The 20,817-nt window shown below is 45.0% G+C and overlaps 1 protein-coding gene across 1 annotated transcript; it reads right to left on the bottom strand.

The window, feature by feature from the left end:
* Positions 1 to 17,357: 17,357 nt before the first annotated feature.
* Positions 17,358 to 18,255, bottom strand: LOC123108175 (probable calcium-binding protein CML18). The gene has a single exon (XM_044530010.1). It carries the CDS (start codon positions 18,172 to 18,174, stop codon positions 17,575 to 17,577), a length of 600 nt encoding a protein of 199 aa, XP_044385945.1. The 5' UTR covers positions 18,175 to 18,255; the 3' UTR covers positions 17,358 to 17,574.
* Positions 18,256 to 20,817: the final 2,562 nt, after the last annotated feature.

Here is a 20,817-nt window from a genome sequence, read left to right as displayed (position 1 = left end):
ATTCGGACACGGGAAGTGTTCCGGGTGATTTCGGAGAAAACCAGAGTGCTGGAGGGTTACCGGAACCCCCGGGGAAAGTTGGGCCTTCATGGGCCATTGGGAAGAGGGGAGGCAGCCCACAAGGGGAGTCCGAATTGGACTAGGGAGGGGCGCGCCCCCCTTTCCTTCTCCTCTGCCTCTCCCTTCCTTCCTTCCCCTTCTCCTCCTAGTAGGACTAGGAAAGGAGGAATCCTACTCCTACTAGGAGGAGGATTCCTCCTCGCTTGGCGCGCCACTAGGGCCGGTCGGCCTCCCCCTTGCTCCTTTGTATACGGGGGCAGGGAGCACCCTAGAACACACAAGTTGATTGTTTCTAGCCGTGTGCGGTGCCCCCTCCACCATAATCCATCTCGGTCATATCTTAGCGATGCTTAGGCGAAGCCCTGTCTCGGTAGCATCATCATCACCGTCATCACGCCGTCGTGCTGACGAAGCTCTCCCTTGACACTCCACTGGATCATGAGTTCATGGGACGTCGCCGAGCTGAAGGTGTGCAGATCACGAAAGTGTCGTACTTTCGGTACTAGGATCGGTCGATCGTGAAGACGTATGACTACATCAACCGCGTTGTCATATCGCTTCCGCTTACAGTCTACGAGGGTACGTAGACAACACTCCCCCCTCTTGTTGCTATGCATCACCATGATCTTGCATGTGCGTAGGAATTTTTTGAAATTGCTGCGTTCCCCAACAGTGGCATCCGAGCCAGGTCTATGCGTAGATGTTATATGCATGAGTAGAACACAAAGGAGTTGTGGGCGTGGGTATATACATATTGCTTGCCATCACTAGTTGATTCTTGATTCAGCGGTATTGTTGGATGAAGCGGCCCAGACCGGCATTACGTGTACGCTTACGCGAGACTGGTTCTACTGACGTGCTTCGCACACAGGTGGCTGGTGGGTGTAAGTTTCTCCAACTTTAGTTGAATCGGATTCAATGAACATGGTTCTTTCTGAAGATCAAAAAGCAATCAATATACCGTGTTGTGGTTTTTGATGCGTAGGTAAGAACGATTCTTGCTCAGCCTGTAGCAGCCACGTAAAACTTGCAACAACAAAGTAGAGGACGTCTAACTTGTTTTTGCAGGGCATGTTGTGATGTGATATGGTCAAGACATGATGCTAAATTTTATTGTATGAGATGATTATGTTTTGTAACGGAGTTATCGGCAACTGGTAGGAGCCATATGGTTGTCGCTTTATTGTATGAAATGCAATCGCCATATAATTGCTTTACTTTATCACTAAGCGGTAGCGATAGTCGTAGAAGCAATAGTTGGCGAGGCGACAACGATGCTTCGATGGAGATCAAGGTGTCAAGCCAGTGACAATGGTGATCATGACGGTGCTTTGGAGATGGAGATCAAAGGCACAAGATGATGATGGCCGTATCATATCACTTATATTGATTTCATGTGATGTTTATCCTTTATGCATCTTATTTTGCTTAGTTCGGTGGTAGCATTATAAGATGAACTCTCACTAAATTTCAAGGTATAAGTGTTCTCCCCGAGTATGTACCGTTGCTACAGTTCGTCGTGCCGAGACACCACGTGATGATCGGGTGTGATAAGCTCTACGTTCACATACAGCGGGTGCAAGCCAGTTTTGCACATGCAGAATACTCAGGTTAAACTTGACGAGCTTAGCATATGCAGATATGGCCTTGGAACACTGAGACCGAAAGGTCGAGCATGAATCATATAGTAGATATGATCAACATAGTGATGTTCACCATTGAAAACTACTCCATCTCACGTGATGATCGGACATGGTTTAGTTGATATGGATCATGTGATCACTTAGATGATTAGAGAGATATCTATCTAAGTGGGAGTTCTTAAGTAATTTGATTAATTGAACTTTAATTTATCATGAACTTAGTACCTGATAGTATTTTGCATGTCTATGTTGTTGTAGATAGATGGCCCGTGCTGTTGTTCCGTTGAATTTTAATGCATTCCTAGAGAAAGCTAAGTTGAAAGATGATGGTAGCAACTACACGGACTGGGTCTTAACTTGAGGACTATCCTCATTGCTGCACAGAAGAATTATGTCCTAGAAGCACCGCTAGGTGACAAACCCGCTACAGGAGCAACGTGAGATGTTGTGAACACCTGGCAGAGCAAAGCTAATGACTACTCGATAGTTCAGTGTGCCATGCTTTACGGCTTAGAACCGGGACTTCAACGGCGTTTTGAACGTCATGGAGCATATGAGATGTTCCAGGAGTTGAAGTTAATATTTCAAGCAAATGCCCGGATTGAGAGATATGAAGTCTCCAATAAGTTCTACAGCTGCAAAATGGAGGAGAATTGTTCTGTCATTGAACATATACTCAGAATGTCTAGGTACCACAACCACTTGACTCAGCTGGGAGTTAATCTCCCTGATGATAGTGTCATTGACAGAGTTCTTCAATCACTGCCACCAAGCTACAAGAGCTTTGTGATGAACTATAATATGCAAGGGATAGATAAGACGATTCCTGAGCTCTTCGCAATGCTAAAGGCTGCGGAGGTAGTAATCAAGAAGAAGCATCAAGTGTTGATGGTCAACAAGACCACCAGTTTCAAGAAAAGGGGTAAAGGGAAGAAGGGGAACTTCAAGAAGAACAACAAGCCAGTTGCTGCTCAAGTGAAGAAACCCAAGTCTGGACCTAAACCTGAGACTGAGTGCTTCTACTGTAAAGGGACTGGTCACTGGAAGCGAAACTGCCCCAAGTATTTGGCGGAGAAGAAGGATGGCAAAGTGAAAGGTATATTTGATATACATGTTATTGATGTGTACCTTACTAATGCTCGCAGTAGTACCTGGGTATTTGATACTGGTTCAGTTGCTAACATTTGCAACTCAAAACAGGGGCTACAATTAAGCGAAGATTGGCTAAGGACAAGGTGACGATGCGTGTGAGAAATGGTTCCAAAGTCAATGTGATCGTCGTCGACACGCTACCTCTACATCTACCTTCGGGATTAGTTTTAGACCTAAATATTTGTTATTTGGGGCCAGCGTTGAGCATGAACATTATATCTGGATCTTGTTTGATGCAGACAGCTATTCATTTAAATCAGAGAATAATGGTTGTTCTATTTATATGAGTAATATCTTTTATGGTCATGCACCCCTGATGAGTGGTCTATTTTTACTAAATCTTGATAGTAGTGATACACATGTTCATAGTATTGAGGCCAAAAGATGCAGAGTTGATAATGATAGTGCAACTTATTTGTGGCACTGCCGTTTAGGTCATATTGGTGTAAAGCGCATGAAGAAAATCCATTCTGATGGACTTATGGAATCACTTGATTATGAATCACTTGGTACTTGCGAACCATGCCTCATGGGAAAGATGACTAAAACTCCGTTCTCCGGAACAATGGAGCGAGCAACAGAGTTATTGGAAATCATACATACTGATGTATGTGGTCCAATGAACATTGAAGCTCGCGGCGGATATCATTATTTTCTCACCTTCACAGATGATTTGAGCAGATATGGGTATATCTACTTAATGAAACATAAGTCTGAAACATTTGAAAAGTTCAAAGAATTTCAGAGGGAAGTGGAAAATCATCATAACAAGAAAATCCACTTTCTGCGATCTGATCGTGGAGGTGAATATTTGAGTTATGAGTTTGGACTTCATTTGAGACAATGCAGAATAGTTTCACAACTCCACCTGGAACACCACAACGTAATGGTGTGTCCGAACATCGTAACCGCACTTTATTAGATATGGTGCGATCTATGATGTCTCTCACTGATTTATCGCTATCGTTTTGGGGTTATGCTTTATAGACGGCTGCATTCACATTAAATAGGGCACTATCTAAATCCGTTGAGACGACACCTTATGAACTGTGGTTTGACCAGAAATCCAAGTTGTCGTTTCTTAAAGTTTGGGGCTACGATACTTATGTGAAAAAACTTCAGCCTGATAAGCTCGAACCCAAATCAGAGAAATGTTTCTTCATAGGATACCCAAAGGAGACTGTTGGGTACACCTTCTATCACAAATCTGAAGGCAAGATATTCGTTGCTAAAAATGGATCCTTTCTAGAGAAGGAGTTTCTCTCGAAAGAAGTGAGTGGGAGGAAAGTAGAACTTGATGAGGCAATTGTACCTTCTCCCTTATTGGAAAGTAGTTCATCACTGAAATCAGTTCCAGTGATTCCTACACCAGTAAGTGAGGAAGCTAATGATGATGATCATGAAACTTCTGATCAAGTTACTACCGAACCTCGTAGGTCAACCAGAGTAAGATCCGCACCAGAGCGGTACAGTAATCCTATTCTGGAAGTCATGTTACTTGACCATGACGAACCTACGAACTATGAGGAAGCGATGATGAGCCCAGATTCCGCAAAATGGCTTGAGGCCATGAAATCTAAGATGGGATCCATGTATGAGAACAAAGTGTGGACTTTGGTTGACTTTCCCAATGATCGGCAGGCCATAGAGAATAAATGGATCTTCGAGAAGAAGACTGACACTAACGGTAATATTACTGTCTACAAAGCTCGACTTGTTGCAAAAGGTTTTTGACAAGTTCAAGGAGTTGAATACGATGATACCTTCTCACCCGTAGCGATGCTTAAGTCCGTCCGAATCATGTTAGCAATTGCCGCATTTTATGATTATGAAATTTGGCAAATGGATGTCAAAACTGGATTCCTTAATGGATATCTTAAAGAAGAGTTGTATATGATGCAACCAGAAGGTTTTGTCGATCCAAAAGGTGCTAACAAAGTGTGCAAGCTCCAGTGATCCATTTATGAACAGGTGCAAGCCTCTCGGAGTTGGAATATACGCTTTGATAGTGTGATATACAAACTTTTGGAGAAGCCTGTATTTACAAGAAAGTGAGTGGGAGCTCTGTAGCATTTCTGATATTATATGTAGATGACATATTGTTGATCGGAAATGATACTGAATTTCTAAATAGCATAAAAGGATACTTGAATAAGAATTTTTCAATGAAAGACCTCGGTGAAGCTGCTTATATATTGGGCATCAAGATCTATAGAGATAGATCAATACGCTTAATTGGACTTTCACAAAGCACATACCTTGATAAAGTTTTGAAGAAGTTCAAAATGGATCAAGCAAAGAAAGGGTTCTTGCCTGTGTTACAAGGTGTGAAGTTGAGTCAGACTCAGTGCCTGACCACTGCAGAAGATAGAGAGAAAATGAAAGGTGTTCCCTATGCTTCAGCCATAGGCTCTATCATGTATACAATGTTGTGTACCAGACCTGATGTGTGCCTTGCTATTAGTTTAGCAGGGAGGTACCAAAGTAATTCAGGAGTGGATCACTGGACAGCGGTCAAGAACATCCTGAAATACCTGAAAAGGACTAAGGATATGTTTCTCATATATGGAGGTGACAAAGAGCTCGTCATAAACGGTTACGTCGATGCAACCTATGACACTGATCCGGAAGACTCTAAGTCACAAATCGGATACGTGTTTTTATTAAATGGTGGAGCTATCAGTTGGTGCAGTTCCAAGCAGAGCGTCGTGGCGGGATCTACATGTGAAGCGGAGTACATAGCTGCTTCGAAAGCAGCGAATGAAGGAGTTCATATCCAATCTAGGTGTCATACCTAGTGCATCGGGCCCAATGAAAATCTTTTGTGACAATACTGGTGCAATTTCCTTGGCAACGGAATCCAGATTTCACAAGAGAACCAAGCACAGCACATCAAGAGACACTTCAATTCCATCCGCGATCAAGTCAAGGAGGGAGGCATAAAGATTTGCAAGATACATACGGATCTGAATGTTGCAGACCCGTTGACAAAGCCTCTCTCATGAGCAAAACATGATCAACACCAAGACTCCATGAGTGTTAGTACAATACAATGTAATCTAGATTATTGACTCTAGTTCAAGTGGGAGACTGAAGGAAATATGCCCTAGAGGCAATAATAAAGTTGTTATTTATATTTCCTTATATCATGATAAATGTTTATTATTCATGCTAGAATTGTATTAGCCAGAAACATTAGTACATGTGTGAATACATAGACAAACAGAGTGTCACTAGTATGCCTCTACTTGACTAGCTCGTTGAATCAATGATGGTTATGTTTCCTAACCATAGACATGAGTTTTCATTTGATTAACGGGATCACATCATTAGAGAATGATGTGATTGGCTTTGACCCATCTGTTAGCTTAGCACGATGATCGTTTAGTTTGTTGCTATTGCTTTCTCCATAACTTATACATGTTCCTATGACTATGAGATCATGTAACTCCCGAATACCGGAGGAACACTTAGTGTGCTATCAAGCGTCACAATGTAACTGGGTGACTATAAAGATGCTCTACAGGTGTCTCCGATGGTGTTTGTTGAGTTGGCATAGATCGAGATTAGGATTTGTCACTCTGAGTATCGGAGAGGTATCTCTGGGCCCTCTCGGTAATGCACATCACTATAAGCCTTGCAAGCAATGTGACAAATGAGTTAGTTGTGGGATGATGCATTATGGAACAAGTAAAGAGACTTGCCGGTAATGAGATTGAACTAGGTATTGAGATATCGACTATCGAATCTCGGGCAAGTAACATACCGATGACAAAGGGAACAACGTATATCGTTATGCGTTTGACCGATAAAGACCTTCGTGGAATATGTGGGAGCCAATATGAACATCTAGGTTCCGCTATTGGTTATTGACCAGAGACGTGTCTCGGTCATGTCTACATAGTTGTCGAACCCATAGAGTCTGCATGCTTAACGTTCGGTGACGATCGGTATTATGAGTTTATGTGTTTTGATGTACTGAAGGTAGTTCGAAGTCTCGGATTCGATCACGTACATGACGAGGAGTCTCGAAATGATCGAGACATAAATATTGATATATTGGATGGCTATATTCGGACACCGGAAGTGTTCCATGTGATTTCGGTGAAAACCGGAGTGACGGAGGGTTACCGGAACCCCCCCCCCCTTCGGGGAAAGTTGGGCCTTCATGGGCCATAGGGAAGATGGGAGGCAGCCCACAAGGGGCAGCCGCACCCCCTCCCTATAGGGAGTCCTAATTGAACTAGGGAGGGGGGCACCCCCCCCTTTCCTTCTCCTCTTCCTCTCCCTTCCTTCCTTCCCCTTTTCCTCCTAGTAGGACTAGGAAAGGAGGAATCCTACTCCTACTAGGAGGAGGATTCCTCCTCCCTTGGCGCGCCACTAGGGCCGGCCGGCCTCCCCCCTTGGTCCTTTATATATGGGGGCAGGAGGGCACCCTAGAACACACAAGTTGATTGTTTCCAGCCGTGTGCGGTGCCCCCCTCTATCATAATCCACCTCGATCATATTGTAGCGGTGCTTAGGCGAAGCCTTGTTCCGTTAGCATCATCATCACCGTCATCACGCTGTTGTGCTGACGAAGCTCTCCCTCGACACTCTGTTGGATCGTGAGTTCGTGGGACGTCACCGAGCCGAACGTGTGCAAATCGCGGAGGTGTAGTACTTTCGGTACTAGGATCGGTCGATCGTGATGACGTACGACTACATCAACCGCGTTGTCATAATGCTTTCGCTTACGGTCTACGGGGGTACATAGACAACACTCTCCCCTCTCGTTGCTATGCATCACCATGATCTTGCGTGTGCGTAGGAATTTTTTTGAAATTACTGCGTTCCCCAACAGTTTTATCCCCAACACATATGATACTGCTCATGTGGGAAGCTATAGCATCACCGCATCATGTTATCAAGTTCAGTAGAGATAAGATGAAGCAAAACCAAGAAGTTGTTGATTCATATTTGTATATACCTATTTATCTTTCTTCATTGGTTATTTTGAAAGTTGTTTTCGTAGTTCTAAAACCTACTTGGCCTTTTCTGGCCTCTTCTCCAATGCGATTTGCTACAAGTCAACGGTTTTCACTAGCTTGGGCTATGTAGCTACATATACATGGGCTTTTGAAGTTGGGAATAACTGCTACTGACCTAACCTTTATTACTGAAAATTAGATAAAAGTAAACGACAATATTCTTCTCTACTTTATTGAGAGAGGTCGGCCCCTTTATATAATAAACAAGACTTGGCCAACAAGCTAGAAATCTATTCAAACTCTAATACAATCTCTAAACTAACTGGACTCTTTCCTAACAAAGATACGTAATCAACTAGGACACTAATTAAGGGATAAGACTCCCCGTTTGATTGGGTGGTCCATATAACATCTCTCCCTTCCTTGAAAAATAGCTTGTCCGCAAGTTGTAGCTTGTCACGTGCCTCATAGGGGACCATGGGTGCTACCATATGTGGAAGAAAAAAAAATCTATTTTACTACCTTGAATAAAGTTTGTGGTTCACATTACCCCCTTGTAAGTGCATATAGTGCCATCCCTAGTTGGTTTTGGAGTATTGATGACAAACATGGTTGAGGGACTAATGGTTTGTGAGAATTGCGGGATAACACATGTAGTAGTCCTTCATTGATCGATTTACCTACCAGAGAGGACCCCTAAAAATGTATGAAGACATTGATGACAATGGTGGTTCGTGAATACATTCACGTTGAAGATAGTGACCTGTGAAGACTATGGAGTGTGAAGACATAGTTTCTTTCGTAGTTTCCTTTTCTTCTTTATTGAGTCTTAGGAACCACTGAACTGTTAAGTGGGGTCCCAGTGAACAAAGTCAGATGACTGAAGTGATGCTCAACCAAAATCCTATGTCTTCGAGCGAAGACAATGAGAGCAAATCTTATCCAGAGTTGGATGAGCCATCTTTGCTTGTAGCCCAAGTCAAGCTGTCGCGTGTGTTTGAAATCTGACCGTTGGACACGTGTTAGTTCCTTAGTGAGCCATGATCATTTCAGACATATCATGTCGGGTTGCCTCCTAGCTATAAATAGCCCACCCCTACACCATAAATTGGTGGCTGCTCAGAGTTAGTGCACGACTTTTGTCGTTTGAGAGCAACCCACCTCCAAAGCCTTTGAGGGAGAGATCCTTGCAAGGACAAAGCCCAAAATACCTAGAGCCAAAGAGTGTTAGGCATCACTGAAGTCTTTCTGTCTGCGACCTGAAGACTTGTTACATTTTAGGACTGTGCATCCTCCAGCCATTTAGACGTCATGTTTTGAGGATCCAAGAGTTATTGTGGATCGGGCAAGGACTAGGTGTCCTTAGCTCAAGGGGAATAAGGTTTGGAAGTTTACCTTGAAGACTTACCAGAGTGATTGGGCAAGGACTAGGTGTCCTTATCTCAAGGGGAATAAGGTGAAGACACAGTCTTCTGAGTTCAATCTCAGCCTCCCTAACCAGACATATAGTTGTCACAGCAACTGGAACTGGTCTACCAAATCCTTGTCTTCACCAAGCTACTGGTTTTATCCCTTCCCTTCTTTACATTTCAGTTTGTCTTCGTGAAGCCTTTGCTTGCTTGCCTGATCTGTTTGACTTCACTGTGCAAAGACTATTAACTTTTTGACTTCATACTATCTTCCATTCCGATCGATACTACCTAGCTGCTATTAGTCTTCATGCTTTCACTATATTGCTTACTTGACTATGGCATGTCTAGTGTAGTTCATCTTCCGCTGCATATCATATAGGTTCAATTGCTTTTTTGTCTTCAAAGACCTCATGTTTTGAATACTTTCATAAAAATTGCCTATTCAGCCCCCTTCTTGTCGATAACCAGCACTTTCACCCCTCATCTTTTTTCTACTCTTTTAACACCCTAAACAAACCCCTATCAGACAAAAAAAATCTAGGTGGTTTGTCTCGATGTGTAGCTGACGTGGCATTAGTCAATCATTGTTTTGACCTGCGGGTGGGCCTCCCTTGTCAGGTGTAGGTGAGAGAGAGCTCCCACACCTCTATGGCCACCCATGGAATCTGGGGCTAGGGATTTCGCCCGCGGAGGCCATCCTCATGCACTTGCCTCGGCCGGCGATAAATAGCTGCTTGCTCGAGCTCCTCTAGCACCCACACCACTCCCTTCCCCTCCTAGGAGCCCCAGCTAGAAGCATTCAAACTCCCATGCTCGAATTCCTACGTCATGATCACCATTGATGTCAGCTTCCATCGCTCAAATTCGATCCAGTTACCACCCCCTACAACTCTACCCACCAAAGAACTCCCCTATCCACTAGGGATCCATCCCGCACTTCGCCTTCTTCTCCCTGATACGTCTCCTACGTATCTATAATTTTTTATTGTTCCATGCTATTGTATTATCAACCTTGGATGTTTATATGCATTTATATGCTATTTTATATGATTTTTGGGACAAACCTATTAACCTAGAGCCCAGTGCCAGTTTCTGTTTTTTCCTTGTTTTTGAGTATCACAGAAAAGGAAAACCAAACGGAGTCCAATTGACCTGAAATTTCACGGAGATCATTTTTGGACCAAAAGAAGCCCACGGAGTATCAGAGATGGGCCAGAAGAGTCCCGAGGCACCCACGAGGGTGGGGGCGCGCCCTACCCCCTGGGTGCGCCCCCCTACCTCGTGGCCACCTCGGGGACCCTGCTGACTTGTTCCCGACTCCAACACCTCTTATATATACCCAAACTTCCAGAAAGAAACCTAGATCGGGAGTTCCGCCACCGCAAGCCTATGTAGCCACTGAAAATCAATCTAGACCCGTTCCGGCACCCTACCGGAGGGGGGGAATCCCTCTCCGGTGGCCATCTTCATCATCTCAGCGCTCTCCATGATGAGGAGGCAGTAGTTCTCCCTCGGGGCTGAGGGTATGTACCAGTAGCTATGTGTTTGATCTCTCTCTCTCTCTCTTTCTCTCTCTCTCTCTCGTGTTCTTGATTCGGCACGATCTTGATGTATCGCGAGCTTTGATATTATAGTTGGATCTTATGATGTTTCTCCCCCTCTACTCTCTTGTAATGGATTGAGTTTTCCCTTTGAAGTTATCTTTTTCGATTGAGTCTTTAAGGATTTGAGAACACTTGATGTATGTCTTGCATGTGCTTATCTGTGCTGACAATGGGATATCACACGATCCACTTGGTGTATGTTTTGGTGATCAACTTGCGAGTTCCGTGACCTCGTGAACTTATGCATAGGGGTTGGCACACGTTTTCGTCTTGACTCTCCGGTAGAAACTTTGGGGCACTCTTTGAAGTTCTTTGTGTTGGTTGAATAGATGAATCTGAGATTGCGTGATGCATATCGTATAATCATACCCACGGATACTTGAGGTGACATTGGAGTATCTAGGTGACATTAGGGTTTTGGTTGATTTGCGTCTTAAGGTGTTATTCTAGTACGAACTCTATGATAGATTGAATGGAAAAAATAGCTTCGTGCTATTTTACTACGAACTCTTGAATAGATCGATCAGAAAGAATAACTTTGAGGTGGTTTCGTACCCTACAATAATCTCTTCGTTTGTTCTCCGCTATTAGTGACTTTGGAGTGACTCTTTGTTGCATGTTGAGGGATAGTTATATGATCCAATTATGTTATTATTGTTGAGAGAACTTGCACTGGTGAAAGTATGAACCCTAGGCCTTGTTTCAATGCATTGCAATACCGTTTTTGCTCACTTTTATCATTAGTTACCTTGCTATTTTTATATTTTCATATTACAAAAACCTATATCTACCATCCATATTGCACTTGTATCACCATCTCTTCGCTGAACTAGTGCACCTATACAATTTATCATTGTATTGGGTGTGTTGGGGACACAAGAGACACTTTGTTATTTGGTTTCAGGGTTGTTTGAGAGAGACCATCTTCATCCTACGCCTCCCACGGATTGATAAACCTTAGGTCATCCACTTGAGGGGAATTTGCTACTGTCCTACAAACCTCTGCACTTGGATGCCCAACAACGTCTACAAGAAGAAGGTTGTGTAGTATACATCACTCCCCGCAACCTAAAGGCCATGCCCATCATCAGCCGATGCCGCCGACCACCCTACCTGATGCCGTCGTGGCCCCTATCATTCCCAGACTTTATGAACCAGATGGGAGGACGTGCCGCATCGCGGGGATCACTCCGATGGTCGTAGCTCCGCCGGGGGTGGCCCGTGCCGTCGGGACGAGCAACGAGCTCCTCTCTGTCCCACAGGCGAGCGATAGAGGAAGGAGACAGACCAGCCATGACGGCCCCTAATACGTCTCCAACGTATCTATAATTTTTTATTGTTCCATGTTGTCATATTATCACTCTTGGATGTTTTATAATAATTTTATAGTCATTTTATATCATTTTTTGGTACAAACCTATTGACATAGTGCCAAGTGCTAGTTGTTATTTTTCCATGTTTTTACATCGCAGAAAATCAATACCAAACGGAGTCCAAATGCCACGAAACTTTACATAGATTTTTTATGGACCAGAAGACACGTAATGGGCCCTGATTGCGCCTGGGGGGGTGCTCCGAGGAGAGCACAACCTACCAGGGCGCGCTAGGAGGCCCAGGCGCGCCCTGGTAGGTTGTGCCCACCTCGGGTGCCCCCCGGACCACCTCTTTGCTCTATAAATACCCCAATATTCCCAAAACCCTATGGGAGTCGACGAAATATTCATCCAGGCACCGCAGAGTCCAGAACCACCAGATCCAATCTAGACACTATCACGGATGGGGTTCACCACCTCCATTGATGCCTCTCCGATGATGTGTGAGTAGTTCTTTGTAGACCTTCGGGTCCGTAGTTAGTAGCTAGATGGCTTCCTCTCTCTCTCTCTCTCTCTGAATTCTCAATATAATGGTCTCTTGGAGATCCATATGATGTAACTCTTTTACGGTGTGTTTGTTGGGATCGATGAACTTTGAGTTTATGATCAGATCTATCTTTTTATATCCATGAATGCATTTGGTTTCTTTGATCTCTTTTATGCATGATCTCTTATAGCCTCGTATTTCTTCTCCGATATTTGGGTTTTATTTGGTCAACTTGATCTATTTATCTTGCAATGGGAAGATGTGCTTTGTAGTAGGTTCGATCTTACGGTGCTTGATCCCAGTGACAGAAGGGGAACCGATACGTATGTATCGTTGCTACTAAGGATGAAATGATGGGGTCTATCTCTACATAGATGAATCTTGTCTACACCATGCCATCGTTCTTATTGCTTTACTCCGTTTCTCCATGAACTTAATACACTAGATGCATGCTGGATAGCGGTCGATGTGTGGAGTAATAGTAGTAGATGCAGGCAGGAGTCGGTCTACTAATCTTGGACGTGATGCCTATGTAATGATCATTGCCTGGATATCATCATGAGTATTTGAAGTTCTATAAATTTCCCAACAGTAATTTGTTCACCCACCGCTTTGCTATTTTTCTCGAGAGAAGCCACTAGTGAAACCTACGGCCCCCGGGTCTCTTTCTCGTATTATTTGCCTTTGCGATCTATTTTTCCTTTGCTTTTATTTTCAGATCTATTAAACTAAAAACACAAAAATACCTTGTTGTAATTTATTTTATTTGGCGTTTGATCTATCAATATTTACAACTTTCTCCCGTCCACGCACCAATTTCTGGCACCATACCCGAAAGGGATTGACAACCCCTCTTTTACGTCGGTTTGCAAGTATTTGTTCTTTGTGTGCAGGTACCGTTCACGTAGTGTTGCATGCTTCTTCTACTGGTTCGATAATCTTGGTCTCATCACTGAAGGAAATACCTACCGTAGCTGTGTTGCATCATCCCTTCCTCTTTGGAGAAATACCGACGTAGTTCAAGCCGCATCAGTTGTGCGCTCTCCATGGAAAAACTACTCGCTCCTATGGAGCCAATCAAGAGGATTGACTGAACCATCATACAGAGGAAGTCAAGCTTGTGGAAGTGAGGCACACCTGAACCGGGACCTGAGCCAAGGTGATTGTTAGGTAGGGGTGGAAGGGAGCTGATGGGCGGGGTGGATCCATAGATGGGTTTTGTAGGGGGGCGCAACCATAGCGGTGTATGGAATCGGTTCGCAGGCGGAGACAACACTGAATCGAGCCAATCACCAAGCGCACCAAGTACTCTTTATTGAGAGGGTCGGCCCTTTATGTTTGTCCAGGTAAGCATAATGTGGTACAACACTGAATCGAGCGAACATTGTCCGACCTAGGAGGGTGTTTTAGCCGCTTCTAAAGGCTACTACATTGAAGCATAAAGACTCCAAACGATAGTTATCCGGGGTACCAAACACCACGTCTAGGGTGACCCTTTCGATGTAGCAGGCCTCCATGCCTGGGATGATACCTTTGAAATTGGTCCTGGTCAGGTCAAGGCGTGACTCATCGAACTACATCTTCTTCAATGTTTCGGCATAGATGAGGTTCAAGCTGCTGCACCGTCCGCCAGGACCTTGGTGAGGTGGAAACCACCAACAGTTGGGACCATAACGAGTGCGGCAGTTCCGCCGTGGCGGACCCTGGTCGAATGGTCACGTCGATCAACGATGATCGAAATTTCCGACCAAGGGTTGTACTTCCGCTCATCGGGCTCCACGGCATATACCTCGCGGAGGGCGCGCTTCCAGCCTTCTTTCAAGGTGTGATATGGATAAATCATGTTCACATCCTCAATGTGGTCGCGGGCTAGAAACGCACATGCAGAGGAAAGGAAAATTGACCACAGAAATGTGGTCGCGGGCGCATGTCATGGACCCCCGAATTCGGCAGGGAGGTCATGCAAGGAAAAAACCAATTGGACAACGGGGAGGGCGACAAGCAGGCATCTGTGCGAGGCGCACACGGATCAGACGGTGCGGAGGGCACTCGTGAGTGAGGATACCCTCAGGAGGTGGGTACTCCGGTATCCTTTATAGGAGAAATGGAGGCTTTGGGTGCTTCCAAGCCCACTATTAGTTCAAAAAATGGAACTAACCCAAGGTTTCGATGCTCTAGCTCGTATAGAACGCCAATACACACACTTAAGCGAAAGAATATGATGACACAATATTGACTGGGCCAATGAAAAATTGAAGATACCAATTTACAATTACAGGAGTGGCTTGCATGATATAGGCACAAAGTAATTACAATTAAAGAGTGTCTTGCAGGATGTAGCCACAAAAGAAGACACACAAAGAAATAAAAAATAAAACAAATTATAGTTCCATGTCTTTCTATCCCCTCTCCCAAAGCGACTAGGGTAAAGTCTTCCTGGCCTCGATCTTTGTCGGCGAGCCCATGGATTCCCCTTCTATATGGCTGCCGCTTCGGCTACCGGTGGTGGGGAAGGAAATCCTGGTGGCTCGGTTCTAGCTAGTAGATTTCTTAGGGTTATCATCTTGGAGGCAGCGCTCGGACAGATGGTGGCGCTTCTTCTTCGAGTCAATATTCGGGCTCTGATCCTCCTCAAGTCCATCCGTTGGGGTGGATTAGACAGAGCTCCAAGAATCCTACTAGCTATTCGGAGCGACAAGATTTGGTGTTACTTCTTTAGGTAGACTCAAGGGTTCAATGATGACTACTGTGGCTCTCGAACACTGGTCATTAGGGGCATATGGATGAAAAAGACTTGTCAGGTGTCATCGATAAGGTCGGGTCGGCTCCAATATGGCAACGGTGACATCGACGCTCCGGCGGCTCGTTATGATGACAGCAGTTGTTGTTCGGTGATCTAGGGACCTTGATGTATCCTTTTTATGATTTGGATGTTGCTTTGTAATTTTTATAACCTTTTATAATAGATTTGAGTCCTTTTCAACAAAAAAAAGACGCACAAAGAGAATGAAATAATCCTAAGAGGCGCACATGTCCGGCAGAGGCAATGGACGTCGAAGCTTGTTGTGAGGTGGTACGAAAATTAGCCTCACCCTCGTGCTCACAACAGATGCACCTCGACGCGGTGTCTCAAGATATATTTGTTCTCTCTCAAAAAAAAATATTTGTTCATTCCATATATATTTGTTCAGTTTGTACTAGCCAATTGTCCATTTTTCTTCGTATATAGTTTAAATTAAAATCTTTAAAAGGACTTATATTTTGAACTAGACGGAGTAGCAAAGTGCGGCTGTGCGGGCAATTGGCTAGTCTTCACCTAGAAGTGAGCGGGGGTACTACATCTGTTGCGGTTTTTATTTATTTTGTGAAACAGTGCATAAGGTGTATAGTAGCTCCATTTTTTCTGAAGAAGAAAATATCAACGTGTGGTGCTGTCGGAAGATAGACATCAGGTTCGCCGATGGTTCCGGCAAACTCACTTATCTCTTTATCATCCTCATAGTTTTTGTCTGAGAGAATCAGAAAAAAAGATTAGACTTTCTTTGGTTCATAGGATAGGAATTTTATAGGATAGGAAAATCATAGGAAGTGAGATGACACGCATGTCAATTCCTATAAAGAAAGAGATGTCATTTGGTGCATAGGATAGGATTTTTTTCATTGAGTCTAGACTAATGTTTTTTTTCCTCCAAAACATGAAAGATTTATTCCTACAAACCAAAGGACTTCAAATAAATTTTTCCTTTGCAAATTCTATCTTATAGAATTCCTACAAAAATCCTACAAACCAAACCAAAGGAGGCTTATAGACCAAGCAATGCCCCTGACGAGGCTTCCTACATAAGGACAACCGACAACCTAGTAAACATCGGTGGTCGGCAGATACATTTGGGTGCTGATGTATGTAGCGCAGGCTGCCGACCGGACCGACCACGTTTGCATGCATGCATGTAAAGAACAAATGAACTATACGTCCGTGGCCGCTGCCTTCCCGCCAGCAAACCAGCAGCGCCATGATTCAGAGCTAAGATTATTGCCCCTGTCCATGTTTCGTGCGAGCTTCCGTCTTGGTCAGGCGCGCATCGGCCATATCCCTCACCTTCCAAAATGTAATTTGCAGTCAACATTTTGTTCTGGCCAGTACTCCCTTCGCAAGTGTACATCTAACTTTTGTTTTAAGGTTTTAAAACTTCAATTAATTTTATAGAGAAAAATAGCAACATTATTTATGGCACTAAATTAGTATCGCTGGATTCGTTTTGAAATGTACTCCCTCCGTCCTACAATGTAAGACGTTTTAAAAACGTCTTACATTATAGGACGGAGAGATTAGTTCACAATATACTAACCTGATGTCATATATGTTATTATTCTTTTCTATAAAGTTTGTCAAGATTTTATCTTACACACAAGGTAGAAGTACTTATTCGCTGACGGAGGGAGTACTTGCTGCAACTGGAAGGGAGAATTGCACGCCAAGGCATCGGAACGTACGTGTGTTGTGTACCTTGTCTGCTAAGGAAGACCACTCGATGCACGGTGCTAGTCTGCTAGAGCAGCATGTCAAGCAAAATGAGCATCGATGTCACTGCCCACTCAGAAGCCAGAAGGACCTTGTGTTACTTGGTCAAGGCACACACTTGGGCCGTGCATTTCCTGTCAACTAATTAATTAATTAACGTGAACCTTGTACACATCGATCTTATTATTCAACAACACTGATAAAACATACACTCGATTTCGAACGGATTGAGGAACAACCCGAAGCTACACACCAACGAAACAATGAAAAATATGGACATGAGGCACGCGACTTGAACAGTCTGACTTCACAGTGCACCACTGTTTAGCGAATTACGTACTTCGTACGTGCTTAAACCGCGTGCTCCATCATGGCTTTGAACTCGGGGAACCCGAGCCCGCCGTCCGCGCCGCCGTGGCGGGCGGCCGCGGCGGCGACCATCCTGGCGCAGTCCTCGTACCTGGCGCCCTCGGTCATGCCGAGCCGCCGCAGCACGCCCCACAGCTCCGCCGCGCTCACCAGCCCGTCCCCGTCCCGGTCGAACACACCGAACGCCTCCCGCAGCTCCGCCTCCCCGGCCTCCTTGCTCCCCCACGCCACCTCCTCCACCACCCCCATCGCCTCGCATCCACCACACACAACCATCCCGTCGTCGTCGTCGTCGTCACTGCCGCGTCGGGGTGGAACCAGGCCCAGGGTCGCCATGACCGCCGCCGCGTCGGAGCTCCACAGGCGCGCGCCGTCCCTCGCGGCGCACTGCTCGCAATGCTGCCCACGTGGAGCGGCCGCGGCGCTCGCGTTGCCGGCGCCGTCGCCGGCGAGGAGGGCGAGGATGCTCCGGCCCGTGAGGATGGCGTTCTTGGCCAGGGGCTTGATGACGAGCGAGATCAGGAGAGATGAAACCGACGCGACCATGCCATTGTTGTGGCACACTCTCGCGGCTTGGCACATACTTGCGGTTGCGGCTGGCACTTACAGAGTTACAGTAATATGCAGATCGACAAACACGTGGAGATGGCGTTGTAAATTACAGGAAGCTGTGCTGTTGATGTATAACCATGGACCCTCGACTGCATATATATAGGGAGACAGGATCAAACTTGGAGCGGGATGCACGCAAGTGCCAAAAGGTGGTGCAAGTTCGCGGCAAGTCGCTACTGTTTTGGGCTTCTCGACCGTTGTCTTAATCCACTTCTTGTACTGATACGTGTATGACTTTCGGACTTCGGTGAGTGATGATTAGTTTCCTACTAGCTGGTCTACATGTCTAAAAAAAACTCTTCATGTGAGTGGTACAAGATGAAAGCACAGTCGAGTCGTCGTGGAAGTTTCGCGTTAATTGTTCTTTGAGTACAATGTAGATGCATGGCGCGTCATTGCGAAAGTTTAGTTTTAATTCTCATCGAGAAGAGAAACACCAAGTACTACAATGAAGAAGCATGGCGCGTCATAGTAGAAGTTTCCTTTTAATTCTCATTGAGAAACACCAGGTACAACGTCTACTAGCTACAGATTAGAGTTCTTCTTTTTTTGCGAGAAAGCTAGAGATTAGAGTTAAAGAAGTTCAAGATTAACGAAACCAACATATGTGTCCCGCCATCGTCTAAACTAAGCTATGCAATCCACAAGGTATCAAGGATTTAAAATAGAAGTAAAGCTCAAATTCGTGGAATGTTTTTTAAGGACGATAACCTATGGCCCTTGCATCGATTGGCGTAAGTACCATCTATTGACGTATCCATCATTTAATTACAACACATACACTCCTACAAAATAACGCAGCTCATGCATCGAAAATGCAAGTGTGAGCTCAGGCTCCCATGGGCCTGAATTTTTGAAAATCCAAAATGCAAATGTGACCAAGTAGTTTAAATTTTGGGAAAGATCTGAAAAAAGTTAACATGATCGACGGATGGGAGTTTAGTTTCCCCGTATTGGGGCATTAGGGCATCTCTAGCCGATCCCCTAAAAATAGTGGAGTAAAGCGCCAAGTTAGCTATAGTGAAGTAAATTTACATCACTAAGTTTCGGCCGGACCTAACCGAACTCTTGAATTTGGTGGAGTAAATTTTTGTTTTTGTCAAATTATTTTCATTTGTGGCCACCGAAATAAACCTGACTACTTTTTTATTTTCTTCAACGACATCTTGATAGACTGGAGTACATAATTTATCAATTTTTCGCTAGAGAACCGATCCAAAGATAATTAGAACCATAATTAGCCACTTTAATAGAAATTCAACTTTCATAACTACTCCCACTAATTGACTGATATTTTCACTATGTCTTCGTTTCCCACGCTGTTGCGGTTCTCGGTCGGCTTCTTGAACTTGCACACTTTGTTCTTCTCTGCCTCCATGCAATTGGACATTGTGTCGTCTCTATTATCATCTCTAGTCCCAACTCTAGCAAGTAGTGCATAAACATCTAACAATTTTTTTTCTATCCTTAGATCGAAACACTCTTCTTCCAATATCAAACTTGCATCCATCCTGCACACAATTTTGAGCAAACAATAGGCTACAAATTGCGACTAATCCGATGAACAACTGGACAAACAAGCACTCACCGCATCTTTTTTTGCACTTGTAGAACGCCCATCCAGGATGTTGCGGCGTGATTAAAACTCGGCGCAGCACCTGCCACGGGCAGTGGTCACACTTGATGATCGGCAACAGGCAGCCGACGAGCTGCTGGGCTAGTGCCGAGCCCGGACGACTGCCGCCATGCGTAGTTGTGCCGGTGGCCAGTCGACGGTTGAGATCCGTGCGCCTAGGGAGAAGTCCATACCAAGATGCGGCGCGGAGTCATTGCGGGGGTTGCACGAGTAGGTACCCGCCAAATCCATCCCAACTCGATGGCGCTGGTGCCCTGATGCGCCGAATCCGGCGCCGGCGGCGAGGCCCATAGACCTGTCGATTTAGGCGCCGACGACGGCGAGAGAGGCCCAAATCCAGGTGGTGCAGACCGTGGCGGGTCCCCCGGAGCGTCGGCGGCGATGGGTAGTCACCGGCGGAGGCGGGAATGGGCGAGCCGGAGTAGATGCGGCGCGGGGTGGGGTGGGAGTGGCCGAAGGGGTGAGAAGAATTTTTAGTCCGCCGCTCGGCGGAGAAGTATATTTAGGCATCAATGGAGCCGAGGAGTAAATTGTTTACTCCTTTATATGGTTTAGGAGTCCGGCTAGGTGCCGGTTAAAGGAATAAAACCAAAATTTTACTCCTCTATAGCTTTTTAGGATTGCTTAAAGATGCTCCTAGGTAGGTCTCCACTTGTCTATCACTTTGGCCCTATTGGCGGCGATGGTGGTGGTGGCGGTGTTTACTAATGGTTCGTACGACTTCTTCGGCCTTGGAGATGCGTGCATCGGATCCATCGATGAGATTGGACGGACATGTAGATCTTCATGTCCACCACTTCAGCCCTTCCTGCGGTTGTGGCGCTAGTGTCACGGACAATGTAACTACTCCCTCCTTCCATCTATATGGGGCCTAATGTGTTTTTTAAGACCGTCTTTGACTATTGATAAGACTAATAATACATGAGATGTATAATGTGAAAATTATATCAATGAAAGCTCCTTTCACGTACGAGTTT

This window comes from Triticum aestivum, chromosome 5A (assembly GCF_018294505.1).
Source record: "Triticum aestivum cultivar Chinese Spring chromosome 5A, IWGSC CS RefSeq v2.1, whole genome shotgun sequence".
Classification (NCBI taxonomy): Eukaryota; Viridiplantae; Streptophyta; class Magnoliopsida; order Poales; family Poaceae; genus Triticum; species Triticum aestivum.
Note: the sequence above shows the minus strand (reverse complement) of the source record. Positions and strands in the feature narration are given on the sequence as shown.